General features: G+C 51.2%; 2 protein-coding genes across 6 annotated transcripts in view; both read left to right on the forward strand.

Annotated features, from left to right (window-relative positions):
• The window catches only part of HIPK1 (homeodomain interacting protein kinase 1), a 51,170-nt gene extending 37,984 nt beyond the window's left edge, over window positions 1–13,186 (forward strand). For 2 of the 5 annotated variants that reach the window (XM_037038915.1, XM_037038917.1), the window contains 6 exons: window positions 2,507–2,649; window positions 3,066–3,248; window positions 3,702–3,908; window positions 5,457–5,698; window positions 7,289–7,419; window positions 8,467–13,186. In XM_037038915.1, coding sequence (XP_036894810.1) covers window positions 2,507–2,649; window positions 3,066–3,248; window positions 3,702–3,908; window positions 5,457–5,698; window positions 7,289–7,419; window positions 8,467–8,955 — 1,395 coding nt within the window. In that variant the 3' untranslated portion in view covers window positions 8,956–13,186. Of the gene's footprint in view, window positions 1–2,506; window positions 2,650–3,065; window positions 3,249–3,701; window positions 3,909–5,456; window positions 5,699–7,288; window positions 7,420–8,136; window positions 8,291–8,466 lie in introns of those variants that run through there. The other 3 variants (XM_037038918.1, XM_037038916.1, XM_037038919.1) reach the window with 3 other exon arrangements.
• A 2,090-nt stretch (window positions 13,187–15,276) lies between these two features.
• Window positions 15,277–18,072, forward strand: OLFML3 (olfactomedin like 3). Its single transcript, XM_037038874.1, has 3 exons — window positions 15,277–15,491; window positions 16,123–16,408; window positions 16,795–18,072. Exons 1-3 carry the CDS (start codon window positions 15,378–15,380, stop codon window positions 17,613–17,615), a joined length of 1,221 nt encoding a protein of 406 aa, XP_036894769.1. The 5' UTR covers window positions 15,277–15,377; the 3' UTR covers window positions 17,616–18,072.
• The last annotated feature ends 262 nt before the right edge of the window (window positions 18,073–18,334 follow it).

Below are 18,334 nucleotides of genomic sequence, written 5' to 3' on the forward strand. Positions count from 1 at the left end.
TGTTACTAACGGAGTTTCTTCAGTTTCTTTCTTTTTTTGTTTTTTGGTTTTTTTCCCCCCCTGTTCGTTTCTGTTCTGTTTACTCATTTTTCAAAAAATTTCAACCACGTCTTTGCAGAGGGCATGGAAGCATGTGCCATCTTGTGGGTGTGTTCTTGCTACATCTTGGATGTCTCCTTGCTGTCCTCCCCAACCTCTGCCGAAGCCCTGTTTGACGCTGATGCTCGTGTGGCGCTGTGAGGAGCCAGGTCCCCGGCCTCTTCTCCGCCAGCCTAGTGTGGTGGAAGCGCTGGGTATAGACTCAGAAGAGCTCCGACGCTGTATCTGTTTCCTGCCTCGTCGTTCACCCTCTCCAGTCCTTGAGAATGAACGACATGGCCTTAGTTCAGCAGAATTTGAACTCCTTCCTGAGGAAGTTCGCGTCCTGCTTTAATCTGGTGCTTTAAGCTTCTAAACCTTTTGTGATGTAGGCACGTTTGAGGTCCTCTGAACTCACTGCTGAACTCACTGGTGGCTATTAACTTCCCTCCTGTGAACACAGGAAGCAAGCTTTCTGCTACCCCGGTCAGTGGCAGATTATATCTTCCATTTGTTCCCTGGAGACGGCATTTGTTGATTGAACTTTAAAGTGAACCCATTTTTAGAGGTTACGAAGGGATTTTTTTACAGGTAGGTCTTTGTATAAAGACCTATTTGAAAACGTAGATGAAAAACTTCACGCAAATACAGTATTTGTTACTAAAAGTTTTGAGGGAAAGTTATTAAATATAACAGCAAATATGGGGATAGAGCTAGGAAAAACAAGTAGGACTTTGAGGTGTAACTTTCAGGATTTGTAACTTTAAGAGCGATTTTTGGATGCGTTTTAGACATCTAGCGTTTTATTTTTTGAGATTTAAAATTAGGCAAGCATTTAAAAACCTGATTGGTACTATGAGTCCTGATTTCTACATCCTTCAAAGAGGCCTTCAGTTTCTTTTGTTGTTTCTCAAGGACTCGTGAGTGAAATTCCTTCTAGAAACACACTTTGGTTGTTGACATTTGCTGGTTTTCGGTTTAAGCCGTTGCCGTCTTCAGATTAAGTCTAAGCGTAAAGCTTGAGTCCAGGGAAGTCAGATACAGTTGGAACTGGACTGGTTAAGCCACTGGTCTCAGTCTCTCACCTAGAGTTTTGAGATTGGGGTTGACGCTGCCCTTTCGCTGCTTCTCCTAAGTTTGCACTGGCCATTCGCTGAGCTTTGCATACTTCCGTTCTTTCTCTGTCAAAACAGTGTCGTCGCTGGGAACGCCTGATTTCTGCCTCACCCTGGAATGTTATTTCTTGATCTGTATTAAACTACACGCTTTGTCTTGTGCAGGTGTTGGCTTATGGCAAGACGCATGGTGTGACTTAACATACTTCTCTTATTTTTTGTTCGGTTTCGTTTTAAGTTCTGCATATGGTAGCAGACGTATTTGCAGTCTCTCTGCTTTAAATGCTGCTTGTTTGGAGCCGGTATTTGTAACCAGTGGATTTGTTACTTGCAGAAATATTTTTAAAACAGTGTCTGATAGCCTTGCAGTTTGAAATTCAAAAAACAGAACCATATGTACCCAAGCGCTGTAGGTGATTGTATTGTAGACTTCAAGTTTAAAAAGGAAACTTTCAAGTCTGTTCACATTTTTTTGAAAATGCCAGGGTTTCTGTAAGAAGCACAGAAAACATATTTGTGACTGTCTGTTGCACATGGTGTGGCCTGTGAAAAACTAGAAACGATGAGTTTTTTTGTAGTGGTTAGTTTCCTGTTGGAATGTGTTTCTACAAATGATACCTGAAACAAAATGTGTTAGGTAACAATTAAAAACAAAATGTGGTGCTCTCCGGCATCTATTTGATAAGTGTTCTGCCTGATGCCTTGTTTTAAAATCGTATTAAGTGGCTCCAAACGATAAAGTTGGCTTTCTCGTGCTGGCACGAGCTTGTTGGCCAAAGGATTTTGGCCTTCGGTCATCAGCGTCTGGCTCCACTCTCCCATCACTACCCTCTTAAAAAGGAGCAGTTCTCCCCTGTTTTATGGGATGAATTGACCTGATACCTTATCCTATTGGTGTTTAAAATTTAAGTTCCTATTTTTAATCTCAAAGGAACTGTCTTAACTCTTTCTAGGGATATTCTGTAAGTCTTTGAAAAAATGGTACTCCAGCGTTTAACCAGAGCTCACCTCTGAACTTCCCGACTGCTTCACTCCGTAGGCTAACGGACTCTCAAATCACCACAGAGCCCTGTTTTGCTTGAATGCCCTGCCGGTCAGGCTGTGGGGATGGCCCAGAGAAAGCCGCGTGCTCTCTGTCCCTAATCGTAACACTTGTAACCCTGAAGCCCGCCCCCCCTTTCTTTTTTAATCTCTGCAAGTTAACAATCTACAAGCAACTTCTTGTAAGATATGTGAATTTTTCTTTCATCTGAAAAATGAAAAAAGCCAAGAGCGAGTTGAGTCCGGATTTTTCTGTGTGTGTTTCCTTGCAGCAGGCCTGGCCCGGAGGAACCCAACAGATTCTCCTGCCTTCCGCTTGGCAACAGCTGCCAGGGGTGGCTCTGCACAACTCCATCCAGCCCACAGCGGTCATCCCAGAGGCCGTGGGCAGTGGCCAGCAGCTCGCAGACTGGAGGCAAGTGCCTGGGGCTCCTCTCCGGGAGCCTTGCAAGGGCAGATCCCACTGGGGAGGGGCAGCTCAGTGACTTGGTGAGGCTGGGAAGAAGATAAAGGAAAGGAGAGAGCTACTACCTCAGTTTGAAATTCTTTCGGAAGAGGACCCATGTCAGGCCAGGAGGTGGGGTTACATGCAAGCTTTGAGTACAGGACAAGAGTAGGTTTTAAGCTCAGGAATCATTTACTTCCGATTTGAAGAAAGTCTTGTGCAGTTAGAAACCCTGTGGGGAAAACCTATGGCCTCGTCATCGATGTGTCACATGACAAGCAAAGTGCGTCTCTTCTGGGTCGTCTGGATTGCTGTCCATAGCTCTGTCGCCCCGATTTGCCCGGGTGTTTGGCACTCACTCCTCCCCGCCCCTCCCGTTGGCGCAGGAATGCCCACTCGCATGGCAGCCAGTACAGCGCTGTCATGCAGCCGCCGTCCTTGCTCACCAGCCACGTGACTCTGGCCGCCGCTCAGCCCCTGAACGTCGGTGTCGCCCACGTCGTCAGGCAGCAGCAGTCCAGTTCCCTGCCTGCAAAGAAGAATAGGCCGTCTGCTGGAGGCTCTTCCAAGTAAGCCCCGTGGCAGCCGAGAGGGGACCCTGGGCCCGTTCGGGGGAGGCGGGGCTGGGCTTTTGGGGTGCTGTGGTTCGGGCACTTTTGGGGTGAGGAGGAGCGAGCCTTCCATCTGGGCGTGCACACCACGTGTGTCCTGGCGAGCCGACTCTTTCTGCCGCCGGCCTTGGCTACGCCCAAGTTTTAATTTTTCTGCCCACTTTACATGGGAAAGTTAACCACGGGGAAGGGGCAGAACAAAAATAAGGTCGCTCTTGTGTTTCGGTGTTCTCGCTCCTGGAAACCAGCTAGTGTGGTTAGTTTGCTTTTCATTGGAGCTTTTGTAGTGGAGTGTATTGGCTTAGTGATGGGGTAAAAAGGAGTCAAAGAGCAAACTGGAGAGCTGGGGGGAAGGAAGCGCAGTTCCGGGGTCCCAGAGCTGAACGGTCTTTCTCACGACCTTCCCCACAGGTCTTCTTTGGACGCTCTGCCTTCTCAAGTCTGTTCCCTGGTTGGAAGCAGCCCCCTCCGCTCCACCGCGTCCTATAGCTCCCTGGTCCCGGTCCAGGATCAGCACCAGCCAATCGTCATTCCAGACACTCCCAGCCCCCCTGTGAGTGTCATCACCATCCGCAGTGACACCGATGAGGAAGAGGACAGCAAGTACAAGCCCAGTAGGTAAGGAAGATGGGTGAACGGTTCGCTGGCTTGGTGGCTGCTACCCTTGGCCTTGACTCCTGGCCTCAGGTGAGTGGCCGGGCTTGGCTGTGAGAGGAAGGATGAAAAAGAGGTATTTTGGAAGCACGGCTTTGAGTGCATGAGCCAAAACCCTCAAGTTTCCCCAGCCGAGCGCTGCCATGTCTTCTAACCCTTCACATGTTCCTCAGTTAAATCAGTCCTTCAGATGCCCCGGGCAGCAGGTGTATGTTAAGTTGTCGGGCTGTGCTGGCTCAGAGGCACGTGGTACGGTGGAGACACAGCTCCTCCCTTTGCGGAGCTGTAGGGGCCGAACCCAGATTCGCAACAGAGCACGGGGACAGCAGGTGGTTGGAACGAGTCGGCAGATCCGAGAGTGCTGCAGGCTCGTGTACTTTCTTACTCTGAAAAGGCCTCTTTGGAAGAGGTGGAAATTTAGATAGCCCTGCCTTCCCTTTTTCTCCTCTGCTGTATGGTCTAAACAGGTTAAGAATTTAAGCACCAGACCATTTCCTCTTATCCCAGCACCTTGATCCAAGTCCTTCACTGAGCAGTTAACTAAGGCAGAGTGGGTACATTTAAGACCTGGGACACACGCGTCTCTCAGTGTGAAAGTGCCGGGGTCGGTTGCCTGCAGAGTCCCGACCTATATTCTTCACTGGGCTTCTGATGCTGGATGTGCCGAAGGGGAGAAGCCACTTTTACACGAAAGTCATGTAGGAGACTCACAGAGCCATTTGTCTGTGTATAAATGAGGGGTAAATGGACGTGAAAGAGTAATTTTAGAATGGGCGACTTCAGAGGGCTGTTTACAAAGTGGCGTCTGCAGTTACACGTGGCATTTACACACGGTGAGTGGACTTGACACTGAAAGTTCTGGAAGTGGCATTGAACTGATTTGGGGAAGAGGAAAGTAAGCCTTCCCGTGAGGGTGAGGGTCTGGGTGGTGGGAAAAGTTATGTGACTAGCGGGGTTGCTTTGCCTGGAGCTGAGTCTTTTAAAGAAAAAGAAAAGGGAAAACTAAAGTTAGCAAGGTGGGATCAGTTTGTGAAGGAGCTTAAAAACTAGGTCTGGTGAAGAGTTCGATTAGCTCTAATAGGGAACCCTTTATTTACTAGTCTGTCGGAGTAACGAGGAAACAGTGTTGGGGGAGTTCTGCGGAAATAGCCGGAGTGGGAATGGCGGAGCGGCAACACGGAGTGGCTGTGGGAGGCCTGCGCCCTGGAGCCACTGGCTCCTGGTCCGAATCCTCTCCGACTGCCCACGTGCCCTTGGTCAAGTGTCTTAGTTCTCCCAGGCCTCAGTTTCCTCATCTGCAGAATGGGGGTAACAGTGCCTACTTCACAGAAGTGTTCTGAGGATTCCAGATGTGTGTAGTGTAAAAATAGTGCCTGATGCATCATAAGAAGCACTCAGAAGTCTTATAATTGTCACTGTCATTGTCACCATTGCTGCTAATGTGGGAGGACAGGAGGCTGTGCAGAAACAGTGCCAAGGGGCACTGAGATTTCCCGTGTTTCCCTCTCCCAGCTCCGGCCTGAAGGCAAGGTCCAATGTCATCAGCTACGTCACTGTCAACGACTCTCCGGACTCAGACTCTTCCTTGAACAGCCCCTACTCCTCGGACACCCTGAGTGCTCTCCGGGGTGACAGCGGGCCCCTCCCGGAGGGGTCCAGCAGAGGCGGAGGCGACAGCACCGGCACCCGCACCATCATTGTGCCTCCGCTGAAGACTCAGCCCAGCGACTGCACTGTGGCCACGCAGGCCTCGGGTGAGTGTCTCTGCGCGGGAGTCGTGCTCGCCACGGCGGGGTGCGTGTCCTTCTGCCGGGGGTAGAGACCAGTGGCGTAGATGTCCTCGAAGATTACTTAACTCAGAAATTCATTCCCTGTCTTAGGAAATGGTTTTTGGCCACCAGCTTACCTTTTCTGTGTTTATTTTGCTTGGGTTAATGAGAAAATGAATTTGTAGTCTCAGAAATACACACACCGTTGATGGGAGAAGGTTGACAAGACGTATGTTATGTGGTAGGGGAATTAGCAAGCATGTTCTGTTTTCACCACAGGTGATTTGTTTAGACAGTCCAGAAGTGGGCAGGAACCAACGCTATTAAAAATGTTTTTGGAAAACAGTATGTACTTCAGATTTTTTCTCTGCCAGTGTCAACAGTGATGCTTTTCTGGATTTTATTATCAAACTAATCACCTGTTTTTGCTCTGTTGGATGCTGGGCTTAGGCCCATTGGGTCAGTACTGGGTAATGCTCATGGCAGTACCCGGCGCCAGAGTTCCTCACTTCTCACTCACGTGACTTCCCGGTACCAGTGTTCCTGCGCGGAAGGCCCGCAGTGAGTTCAGGGTCAGAGCCTTGGCTTCCCCAGCCTCCAGTCAGATGGAGCAAGAAAGATGAGAGGAAGCACACATGTCTTAACCTCTTTCTTTAGCCCTGGAAATAGTGAGGGCCAAATCGTGGCCCCACCCAGAGGCAGAGGGCCCAGGGGATGTAGTCCCTGACTAGGCAGCTGTTTCCGGTGGAAACTTACACAGCAAAAGCCAGAGGGGAGGGGGTGTGTGTGCATTTTTTGTGTCAGTATAGCTGTCTCCGCCCTGTTTGTGTGACTTGCTGTTTTGCTGTGAATAATGTTACTACCAGAGACAGACACTGGGTTCTGATTGGAGGGTATCGTGTTACATGCAGCCGGCTGTCCCTTGCAGACAAGGCAGAATGTCCCTGTCAGGCTACTGAGCGAGACTGTTAGGAGCTCTGTCCATGGCTGGGCCCAAAAGCAAGAGCAGTCCATAGTCACTGTTAAAAGCTCCAGCCTTCCTGGTGGGAGCCAGGATGCAAGATTTTGAAGACTGATCTTGCTTATTCAACTGCCCTGCAGTTTCTTAGAATTTGAAGACAGTGAGTGCCCAACAAGATAGAATCTTGCCTTTGTTTAAACCCTTTTGGTACTTAATCATCCTAAGTATTAGCCACATCCAGATCAGCTTCGCATTGTCCTTTCTACACTTGTTTAATCCCTTCCTACCTAAAATTAGCCCCACCCCCCCGCCCCTGGCAGGGCGGGGGGAGGGGGGGGGACGGGACTTGTGTTTGTGTTTCATAAGCACCTTGCACATTACAGAAGATGAGATAATACTTACCAAAGTAAACATGCTGAGGATCCCTTATGAGTTTCGTAGCAAGACAGAAAAGAAATGGATAATACACTCTGTGTTCTGGTATAAATGTAATGCAGGAAATAAGCTACACCTAAAACCTCACCTCCTGCCAGCCTCGCACAGACGGGGACTGAGGATGCCGCGTGACGCCGGCTGAGGTTTAGGTGTCTGACGAAGGCCTGACCAACTTGCAGGTCTCCTGAGCAGTAAGGCGAAGCCGGTGGCCTCGGTGAGTGGGCAGTCATCGGGATGCTGCATCACCCCCACGGGGTGCCGAGCTCAGCGAGGGGGCGCCAGCGCAGCCCAGCCGCTCAACCTTAGCCAGGTAAGCGCTGGGGACTGCTGGCCTCTGTGCGGGGCCCTGCCTACTGTTACTCTCTGCAGGACCCCGCTTCTGGCTGGACCACTGAATAAAGCCAACTGAAGCTCCTTTCGTGTCCGAGCGTCTGGCGTTCCGTGGCCTCTGTCTGATCTGCGTGTGCCATGCCTCTTCGTCCCTGTGGGGGTGTGTTTGGGGTGGACAACCCAGGCTTTCCATCAGCCCTCCTCCTGGTCTGTCCTGGGAGATGAGAGAAACATCTGGAATGTAGAAGGAGCCTAAGATGCTTTAGTTGGTGTCTGGTTCTGTACCCCCCGTCCTTGGAGACCAGACTCTTCCTTTATCTCCCAGATCATAAATAACTTGAGCCTCCTGCTGTTTCCTGAGGCAAGAGACAGGGAAAAGCTTTCTGGCCACCTAATCAACCAGTTCTAGTCCTACCTATTGTGTGAGTCTGGGGCGTGGGGCTTTCTCCTCCCATCTGGTCATCTGATTGTCTGGGGCTCGGCAGGGGGTGGGGGGGTCACTATTCGATTTGTGTTCCCTCTCTCCTCAGGTCGGATTCTGGTGCTTGTGTGATGTCTGCCAGTAGTGAGAAAGTGCACGGGTGAGGGTGTAACTGTGTGTGTGTGTGTGTGTGTGTGTGTGTGTGTGTGTGTGTGTAAGAGAGGGAAGAGCACATGTAAGTGCAGATGTAAGTTGGAGTTAGTGCATATGTTTTAGGCTCCACAATTCAAGAGGGATATGAAGAACTTAGAGGAGAACAAAAGAAACATTGCCAAGAAGGAAAGGTTAGGAAAGATTCAGATTCACTGACGCCAGAATAGGGTGAGTTGAGCCGACAGTTACTGCCCTGCAGGAGGGGGCACCCCTCTGGACCCTCGATTCTACCCCCGCCCCGTCGTGCTCGAGAGCACAGTGCTGCCCCCCGGGCTGGGTTAGGGTCCGGGCTGCCCAGAAGCGGTGTGAGTCCGACCCTCAGCTCTCAGCTCGGCCTTTGATGCCCCGAACCCGCGTGACTGCGATTCCTGATGCCTGCCTTCCTCCTTCCAGAACCAGCAGTCGTCGTCAGCGCCAGCCCCACAGGAGAGAAGCAGCAACCCTGCCCCCCGCAGGCAGCAGGCGTTTGTGGCCCCGCTCTCCCAAGCCCCCTACGCCTTCCAGCATGGCAGTCCACTGCACTCAGCGGGGCACCCACACCTGCCCCCGGCCCCGGCTCACTTGCCAAGCCAGCCTCACCTGTATACGTATGCAGCCCCCACCTCTGCTGCTGCGCTGGGCTCCACCAGCTCCATTGCTCATCTCTTCTCCCCCCAGGGCTCCGCAAGGCACGCCGCAGCCTACACCACCCACCCCAGCACTCTGGTGCACCAGGTCCCTGTCAGTGTGGGGCCCAGCCTCCTCACCTCTGCCAGCGTGGCCCCTGCTCAGTATCAGCACCAGTTTGCCACCCAGTCCTACATTGGGTCGTCCCGGGGCTCAGCCATCTACACTGGATACCCACTGAGCCCTACCAAGATCAGCCAGTATTCCTACTTGTAGCTGGGGAGCCCCACGGCTGCCCTCTCCTGGCCCTGAGCTCCTCACTGTGGGCTCCCACAGCCTCCCCCTCACTCTCTCTGGAAACTCCTTAGCCAGCACCTTGCTCTGCAGGGGCCACCGAAGCAGAAGCGTCTTCTCCGGGAACCTGTGTCGGTGTCGACCGCGTGGCTGTAGCCCCCAGAGTCCGCCCTCCTTGTCACTCTCTGTCTCCGTGACAGCAGTCTGGTGTTCAGGAGAGTTCGGGGGCCCAAGGAAGAACGATCATTCTGAAGTTACCCTCCGGAAAAGATTTTGTCTCTCTATTTCTAGAAATGCTTTTAAAAACAAGCGAAGCCCCTTTTTATTTGTTTTGTCCTAGTTGGTGTTCAGAGGGAAAATGCCGATGGAAGGACTTGAAATCTGGCAATAAGTGAGAAAAGAAAAATCATCACTCTTTGCTGTTTAGGAGCCAAGACTTAATCGCCTACTCTGAGGGTAGCTCTCACAAGTCCTCATCTTACTACCAGGCACTTCTCCTCAGAACTTCACTTTTGTTTGTGAGCGATTTAAACCTGCAGTGTTTTGGTCTCATGTCACATTATACTTAAGGTCAGTTGTCACTTCTGCTGAATGCTCACTGCTCCGTGTTGTTACTGGGGCGCTCTCAGCTGCTCCTGTGTCTTACACAGCGGCGACAGAGGCAGCTCTGCGCCTGCTGGTGGGCTTCGTGCGAGAGTCCATTCCTGCCCTGGGAACACGGAACACCAGGTATTCTTTTTAAATGAAGCACCACGCGTTCTTTTAAAATTATTTTTTAAAAAGTCCTTCTCTGGTTCAGCTTAAATTTTATTATGGAAAAGCCATGCAGGTGGTTATTATTGTGTGGTGGTGGTGGTTTTATTATATGCAAAAATCTCTTTGTATTATGTGATACTGGCATTAATGAGCTTTGCCTAAAGATTAGTAAGAGTATGAATTTTCAATAACACACCTCCTTTCTCCTCGCCTCCTCTCTCCCTTCTGTTCTCTGTGACTTACCTGGGGAGAGAGCTGAAGAATCCGAAACCAGATGAGAACATTGTGTGTAGCTTTTATACCTAAAGTAGCTTCCTTCGTACGCCAGCAGCAGATTGAATGCTCTCTTATTAAGACTTATACAGTAAGTGCATGTAGGAATTGCAGAAAATATTTTAAAATTTTATTACTGAATTTAAAAATATTTTAGAAGTTTTGTAATGGTGGTGTTTTAATATTTTGCATAATTAAATATGTACATATTGATTAGAAAAATATAACGAGCAATTTTTCCTGCTAACCCGAGATGTTATTTGTGATCAAATGTGTAGTGATTACACCCGAATTGTGTATTTAGTGTGTGTCTGACCCTCCAGTGTTACCCCGGAGATGGCACTGGTGTCTCCATTGTATTTAAACCAAAAGGAACTGATACTTGTTGGAATGTATGTGAACTAATTGCAATTATATTAGAGCGTATTACTGTAGTGCTGAGTGAGCGGGGGCACTGCCTGTGAGGGGAGGAGACCCTTGGCATCGTTTTGCACAGGTGTGTCTGGTGAGCAGTCGTTTGGTGTGTGTCTCTTCCCTCCCTCTCTCCTCCTTCCCTTATTGTAGTGCCTTACATGATAATGTAGTGGTGATAGAGTTTACAGTGAGCTCGCCTTAGGGTGGACCAGCCGGCCCGGTGGACCAGCCGGCCCAGTGGGCCCCCCTCCGTTCGCTGGGATTTGTCAGAACAGGATGAGCAGCCGTGTGGTGTCGGTGCGTTGTTCTCAGCTTCCCTGCCGACACTGAAAACCAGAAACAGCAGCTTTTCTCCTCCGCTGTTCTGCCCCCTTTGCGTTTCGGCGTTGCAGCCCAGCTCTCCCAGAGCCGTTCTCCCCGCGTGGCTCTCACGGCGCATCGCTGCCCTGCTGCCGTGAGCGCTGGGGAGCAGGGGAGGGGGGCAAGCCAGGATTTACTAGGCATTTCTCCTTTTTTAAAAAGTATGTGCAATCACTTGGAGAATGAAATCCCCCCCTCCCGCTTTTCCCATGTGGCAGTCCTTCCTGCAAATAGCTGACATTCCTAGTGAAATATTTGCCTGTTGAAAAAAACATGTAACAGATGTGTCTAAACCAAAGAGCCTGTCATACTGCTTCCCGTGTCCCCATACTACGAGGGGTAGTTTTGTGGTGCCACTGTGGCAGGGAGCTCACAGAAAGGTTTCTTCGCTGGTGAAGAGTAACTAAGAAGGAACCAAAGCCAGCTGAGTCATTGGGCTTTTTGAGGTTTCTTTTTAACAACTAGTATATTCTTGGGGCCCTTCCAACTGTGAAATCGTCCTTGTACTCTCAGCTCCTGCATGGATCTGGGTCAAGTAGAGGGTACTGGGGATGGGGATGTTCCTGCCCGTAAAAGATTTGGGGGAAGAAGGTTAATCTAAGATACAGTGTTCCATCTGAACTGAGAGTGACATTCTCAAGGGAGAAGTCTAAGACCAGTTCTTTGTGGAGATGGTGCCAAGGAGGTGCAGGATGGAGCTGGGAGACTGCGTGGAGGCCGGTCAGCGAGCTCTGCACCGGGTCGAACACCAAGGAGCTGTCAGGGTATTTGGAGTCTTCACTGTGGGGAGTAAGGGCTTCCGGGACGGGGCAGACAGCCAGTACAGCCTCCAGGAACATGTCGGTGTTTTCTGTGTGTTGTTAAATCATACGGAGTTGTGTTTTCAGCACTATATTGGTCAGGACACCCAAGCAGTTAGTATAGTTTCTGTCGTTAGTGTTGCACAGTGTTCTGGTCAGCGTCTGTGGTCTCCGTGTCTCCTTTTTGCCAAGCACATTCTGATTTTCTTGCTCAAGGGCAGATCTGGTTTCTAATGGAATCGTTTTTGTTGTTGTTGTTGTTGTTCCTTATCTTTCCTCTGCAAGGGATAGGAATTACCGTTTTTTAAGAAACAAGATGCAGGGGGGAAAAACCCCGAAACACTCCACTCCTGTCCCCCGTCCAGTAGATACATCAGTCAAGATGCAGAGGAAAAGACAATGCCAAGATCTTCTGTTGTTACCTTAATCATCTTGCTAGCATTGTGTGGCTTTAAGGATTTTAGAGGTTTCCACTCTTAGTTTCTAAGTTAGCATTTTGGATTTACCAAGATAAAAATCCACCCGTGTCTGCTGAACGTGTGTGCGCCGAGTGTGGCTTTGGACTGCTCCTGGGGCTCGCCATCTCTGGCCCTGGCAGGACAGGAGAGGCCCTGTGAATTCAGTGAGCAGCTGGCCTGGGCACAGCGGCCTGGCCTCTGGCCAGGTGAAGGCTTCAGGGCCTCTCAGGGGTTGCATTTCCAGCTTCGGTCCTTCGGGGTGAGAGAGGAAGTGGGGGAGTGTGAAGAGCAGCCACTCGAGGCTCGGCAGGACCCTGGCTCACTCGAGTTTTTACTAGCCCCCAAGAGGGGCCACTGTCCGTGCTCAGCTGAGGGCCAGCCCCAGGAGTGAGAACTCCGCGCCAGACCGTTCTGGCCGTCCGTCGCCATCCATTGCCCGCCCTGAGAGGGGCTGCGCTTGGCTGCCCTTCGCCAGGCAAGCACAGTAATGGGTGTTTTATTGGGCGTTATTCTGCAAAAACCCACTGCTTATGATGGTTTGTTTTCAGTTAGGAAATGAAATTGCCTCTCAGTGGCAGATACGGCCGGAGCCTGCTTCCTGTTTCGGTTTTGCTTTTAACTGGTGGATGGGGCAGCATGTCTACATGCTTGTGTGTTGCTAAACTTCTATAGTGTGTGGTTTTGATTCAGCTCGAAAAATAATCTCACTACATGTAGCAGTGCATTATATGTAACGTTAGTATTTCTGCTTTGAACCCTTGATATTGCGATGGAACCCCAACTTTATTAAATGTATTTGATATGCTAGTTACTGTGTGCGCTTTACACTTCTTTTGCTTTCCCCTTTTCTGGTTGTGCGCTTCCTTTTACAACAAGCCTCTAGAAGCAGTTTCTGAGAATTACTGAGTTATGTTTGTAATGCAGATGTACTTAGGGAGTATGTAAAATAATCATTTTAACAAAATAAATAGATATTTAAAATTTAATACTAATTACGGGAAAAGGGTCCATTGTGTAAAACATAGTTTATCTTTGGATTCAATGTTTGTCTTTGGTTTTACAAAGTAGCTTGTATTTTCAGTATTTTCTATATAATATGGTAAAATGTAGAGCAATTGCGATGCATCAATAAAATGGGTAAATTTTCTGATCCGCGTGGCTGTTTCTGATTTGTGTTGTGGGAGGCCCCATCCTGTGGAGCTCCTCCGGCCGCCGTGGGTGAGAATAAGTTGACCCGGACACGGTCTGTTGTTCCAGTGGGGAAGGGGGTGGCGGTTCCCTCCAGTGGAGAACACCCGGAGCCCTTCTCCAAAATGGCTTTTATTGAGGTAAGTATGTGCAGGGTGTATGTCAAAGGGCTGTAGTTACAGTAAACAGATACTGTTTATAGATAACAATTGAAGAAACACAGGAATCTGCCTCCGGTCAGGGTCTGCTGGACGTGCTGATACCAGAGGATCCTTAAGGTGTATTTTCTAAGATAAGGAGTCACTCCTTATGCTTTGAACTTAAACATCTGGGTTTATAGCAACAGGGCTGTAGCAAAGCAAAAAGCAAGCTTCAAAGGATACAATGTAGATGTTTCAGGCCTGATTGCCTGCGGGAGCCGTCCGTGTTAGAATGGGGTGGTGCCCGCCTCCTGCATTCCTGGTGTTCCAGTTGAGACTTACAGGCAATGTCTTGCTCAGGGCTACAGTCTCCAAAACCACACAGAGCAGTCCCCAATATTTCATTATAGGGGTATAAGGGGGATCAGTAAAAGGCATCTTTGGAGTACCTAAATACACTTGAACATTAGTAGACAAATTATATATTCTAGACAAACTTATTTTTCATACAGACCTCACATCAGATAGGAGTAGGCGTTGTTAAGGAACATTTCCGAGAATGGGGTTCCAGAAATGACGACTCGAGGTCATCGGGGTCTGGCCCTTTCAAAGAGGCAGAAACATCTGACCCGGGCTAATTAAACTCTGTTTCCTGGAATGAAAACAGAGCTCACCACAAGAAGATGCTGCCCTTCCCTCTGTTCAGGCCGCCCTGTTCGAAGCAAAGTCCTTGTTAGAGAGGAGCATTTCCGATCAGATTTCTCTTGACTCTAAAGGGAACAAATCTGCTCCAGAGAAAGAATTAGAGATTTGCCTGGGTCAGCCATTGCAAGTGCCCGAGCAAATGCTGCCTTCACTGGGTTCCTTTTGACACACGTTTCAGGCCACGTTGAAGCCCGCAGTGGTCACCAGTGCGTTTGGGGCTCCTGAAGCCCTAGCTGGGATACAGAAATAACAGACATTCAGAAATACTTCAGGGCCATAACGAGAGAAATGACCAATAGTCCTTTCCCATTAGTAGGGAAGTCAGGACACATTTGAGTTACACTGCACATACATCTTTTTCAGATGTTTTTCCTGAATAACTAAAATTAGTGTCAGCTTGCTGAACACTCCCCAGTTAAGAACAGGCAGTACCTAGAACCTTTCAGGCAGAGGGAAGCCATATAGAAAGGCTTTGCTGTCAATCACGCTTCCAGTGAACCAAGATTTTACTTCTTAGAACTTGTTTTCCAAGTTGTGTTGAATCAGTTATACATTCATCTTAGGCTAAACCAGAGAGAGATTGGAATAGCCCCGTAAGCAGCTGGGTAGTCTGTAGGGAAATCTGCATTTTAATGATGAAAACTATAAATTCACTCTGCTTGGCTTGCTTTGTGGAAAATTCCACACGAAGTTCAAGTCAGCCTCGGTTTCCCTGTTAATCTCGAGATGAAACCTGAGGTTTAGCACTAGATGGCGCCAATGAGCTATGGGAGAAGGTCGTACAATTGGCTGCTACGGCCTTTCTCCCTCAAACCTCATCTCCCCTGCTTCCAGCTTCCACTGAACAAGAAAAAAAAAATCCGTGCTGTTACTGGTGGGAAAGGGAAGGACTAATGAAGGATCTCTCTTATGTCAGCACTGGAAACCTTCTAAGACATGAGAAGAGTTTGCTGTTTTCTCTTGGGCTTCCCCCTGCTAGCTCCTTTCCCCGGTGGCCGCCCAGGAGGCCCTGCCCAGGGGTTTCCATCTCCTTCCCGGGGCGCCCACAGCCTCGGCGGGAGGTGGTTAAGGCTTCTGGCGGCTCTGCAGTGGGGCCATCTGTGTTTGATCAATCCAGGCAGGAAGGAGGGGCTAGGGGCTGTAAAGGGCCTGAAAGCATTCCAGAGTAGTGAGAGAGACCCAGAGGTCCAGAAGGACGAGGCCCCGCCCCCACCCCGCCTCCAGCGCGAACCGGGGCGCTCCAGCGAAGAGGCCGAAGAGGCCGGCGCACACGAGTGCGCACTCCTGCCCCGGCCCGCTCGCCCGCTGCCATGGGGCCCTGTGCTCCCCTCCTCGTCGTGCTCCTTCTGTCGTGGTCGGGACCCCTTCAGGGACAGCAGCACCACCTGGTGGAGTACATGGAACGCCGACTAGTTGCCTTGGAGGTGAGAGACTCCTTTCTTTTCTAGCCCCGTTTTGTCAGGCATCAGGAATCTAGAGAGCAGATTGGGCTCTGTAAGAACCTACAGAAAACTCCACCTTTTAATAAGAAGGTCCTCTTTCCCCACAAACACAGAGCAACTCACACCTCTATGTTCCCCGCCCCCTGCCCCCACCCCAGGATTAGATAGAGTGGAGGCACGGAGCAGAAAGGAGAGCTAGGAGGCGGGGACGCATCTGAGAATGAGCTGAGGATTCTGTTCGAGTTGCAAGTTCCCAGACAACTTTCTGCTGTCTTAACCCTTTGAAGTCTGTAGCGTCCTAATCCCCGGAGAATTGTATAATGGAGCCCCGACCCCCTCCCCTCCGCAGAGGCTCCGGGACTCAGTGGCCCGGCTCACAGAGAAGGCAGGCTGGAGGACACGTAGTAGTGGCAGGGGCCAAGGTGAATCTCAGCCAGGCTTTCTGCACACTTAGCATCTCTGAACATCTGGTTTCCTTTCTACGGGGGTAGAAGGGGATGTTGCTGCCTGGCTGAGTGCGCTTTTCCCCTTTCCTGACTCCCTGGTTGGGCCTCTCCCTGCCTGGGAGCTGTAAGCCTGCAGCCCTCCACCCTCCCGTTCCGGCTCCCTGAAGGAACGGCTGGCCCAGTGCCAGGACCAGAGCAGTCGGCATGCCGCTGAGCTGCGGGACTTCAAGAACAAGATGCTGCCGCTGCTGGAGGTGGCCGAGAAGGAGCGGGAGGCCCTCAGAACGGAGGCGGACACCATCGCGGGGAGAGTGGACCGTCTGGAGCGGGAGGTCGACTATCTGGAGATGCAGAACCCAGCTCTGCCCTGCGAAGAAGTTGACGAGAAAGTGGCGGGAGGCGCTGGGACCAAGGGCAAGGGCAGAAGAAATGAGAAGTATGATATGGTGACAGGTAAGCCGTCGGAAGTCAGGCCCCCAGCTCAGAGACCTGTGCTCTTGCGTGGGCACCAGCCCACATGGAGGGATCAGAGCCCTGCAGGCATCACTGAACTGCCTGTAGCGTTCCCTTCTTCCTCCTTGCCCCAGTCCGCTCTGGCTGTGTCTTCTGGAACGTACCTTAGGGCAACTCTGCAATGACTGGTCTGTGAAGGAGAGTTGCCTGGGCCCTGGCCCCATGGTGCCCTTTCCCCTCAAGCCACCGTAAGAGTGGATGCATCCACTGGGCACATGCGCGCTGTTCTCTGATGGCTACCCAGGGGGTGGGGAGGCGTCTGGAATTGGGCATCCGACTCTTGCCTGTATTTCCTTGTCTTGTGCTTTTTCTCCTTCCCCCACCAGACTGTGGCTACACAATCTCTCAGGTGAGATCAATGAAGATCCTGAAGCGGTTCGGGGGCCCAGCTGGTCTGTGGACCAAGGACCCCGTGGGACCAGCAGAGAAGATTTATGTGCTAGATGGGATACAGAACGACACGGCCTTTGTCTTCCCGAGGCTGCGTGACTTCACCCTTGCCATGGCGGCCCGGAAGGCCTCCCGAATCCGGGTCCCCTTCCCCTGGATCGGCACAGGACAGCTGGTCTATGGCGGCTTTCTTTATTATGCCCGGAGGCCTCCCGGAGGGCCCGGCGGGGGCGGCGGGTTGGAGAACACTTTGCAGCTCATCAAATTCCACCTGGCAAACCGAACCGTGGTGGACAGCTCCGTGTTCCCAGCCGAGGGCCTGATCCCCCCGTACGGGCTGACGTCACACACGTACATCGACCTGGCAGCCGATGAGGAGGGCCTTTGGGCAGTCTATGCCACCCAGGAGGACGACAGGCACCTGTGCTTGGCCAAGTTAGACCCACAGACACTGGACACGGAGCAGCAGTGGGACACGCCGTGTCCCAGAGAGAACGCGGAGGCTGCCTTCGTCATCTGTGGGACCCTGTATGTCGTCTACAACACCCGCCCTGCCAGTCGGGCCCGCGTCCAGTGCTCCTTCGATGCCAGCGGCACCCTGACGCCGGAAAGGGCAGCACTTCCTTACTTCCCCCGCCGGTATGGCGCCCACGCCAGCCTCCGCTATAACCCCCGAGAGCGCCAGCTTTATGCCTGGGATGATGGCTACCAGCTTGTCTATAAGCTGGAGATGAGGAGCAAAGAGGAAGAAGTTTGAGGAGGGAGCCTCGTCTTACGAATCTCTCTCATCTCCATGCATTTATATCCCCACTAAATTTCCTGTGCCTCATTATCCTGATGTGGGCAAGTTGTAGTTCAAATCTCATATTTCCAGCCGATGGAGGCCAGGTTCTCAGGGCCTCTTCATTCCATATGGGATCTTGAGTGGTCCTTTTGGAGCTAAAAGAGGAAAGAAACCCTAAGGGCTCACTCTTCTCTCCTGCCCCATGTCAACACATTTCAGGCCAAAGACGACCCAGAACCAGAGCTCTGACCCTCGTATGGGGGCGACCCCAGTGAGAGGCAACAGAGTATTTCTTGCCTCAGTGTGAGGCGAGAGGGCTGGGAGACTTTCAACTCGGCCCTCTCTCCCTTCAGTGTCCTCAAGGATGGGACTTTTCTCCACCCCCGTCTTGTACTGAAACGTCTTGCATTAAAAGGAAAAGCCACTGCTCCTCGCCTGTGTTTGTTTGGGGCAACCCTCAGGTCCTATTTCCACCCCGTGACCCTCTGTTTCCCTCCTCCACCCCATCCCCACTCCTTCAGCCGCATTAGGGGCCTGGCTGGGATCCCTGGCTGTGGGAGAAGGATCTTCTCTAGTTACAGATTTTACTGTGAGGCACCCGGGGAAGTAGCCGAATCGCGCCACTGGAGGAGGCTGGGCAAACTTCTCCACAGCGTGCCCCCCCCCTCCGATCCTCCAGTGGCACCGTGCCT

This window comes from Sturnira hondurensis, unplaced genomic scaffold (genome assembly GCF_014824575.4).
Source record: "Sturnira hondurensis isolate 20B ecotype Veracruz unplaced genomic scaffold, ASM1482457v3 Scaffold0024822, whole genome shotgun sequence".
Lineage (NCBI taxonomy): Eukaryota > Metazoa > Chordata > Mammalia > Chiroptera > Phyllostomidae > Sturnira > Sturnira hondurensis.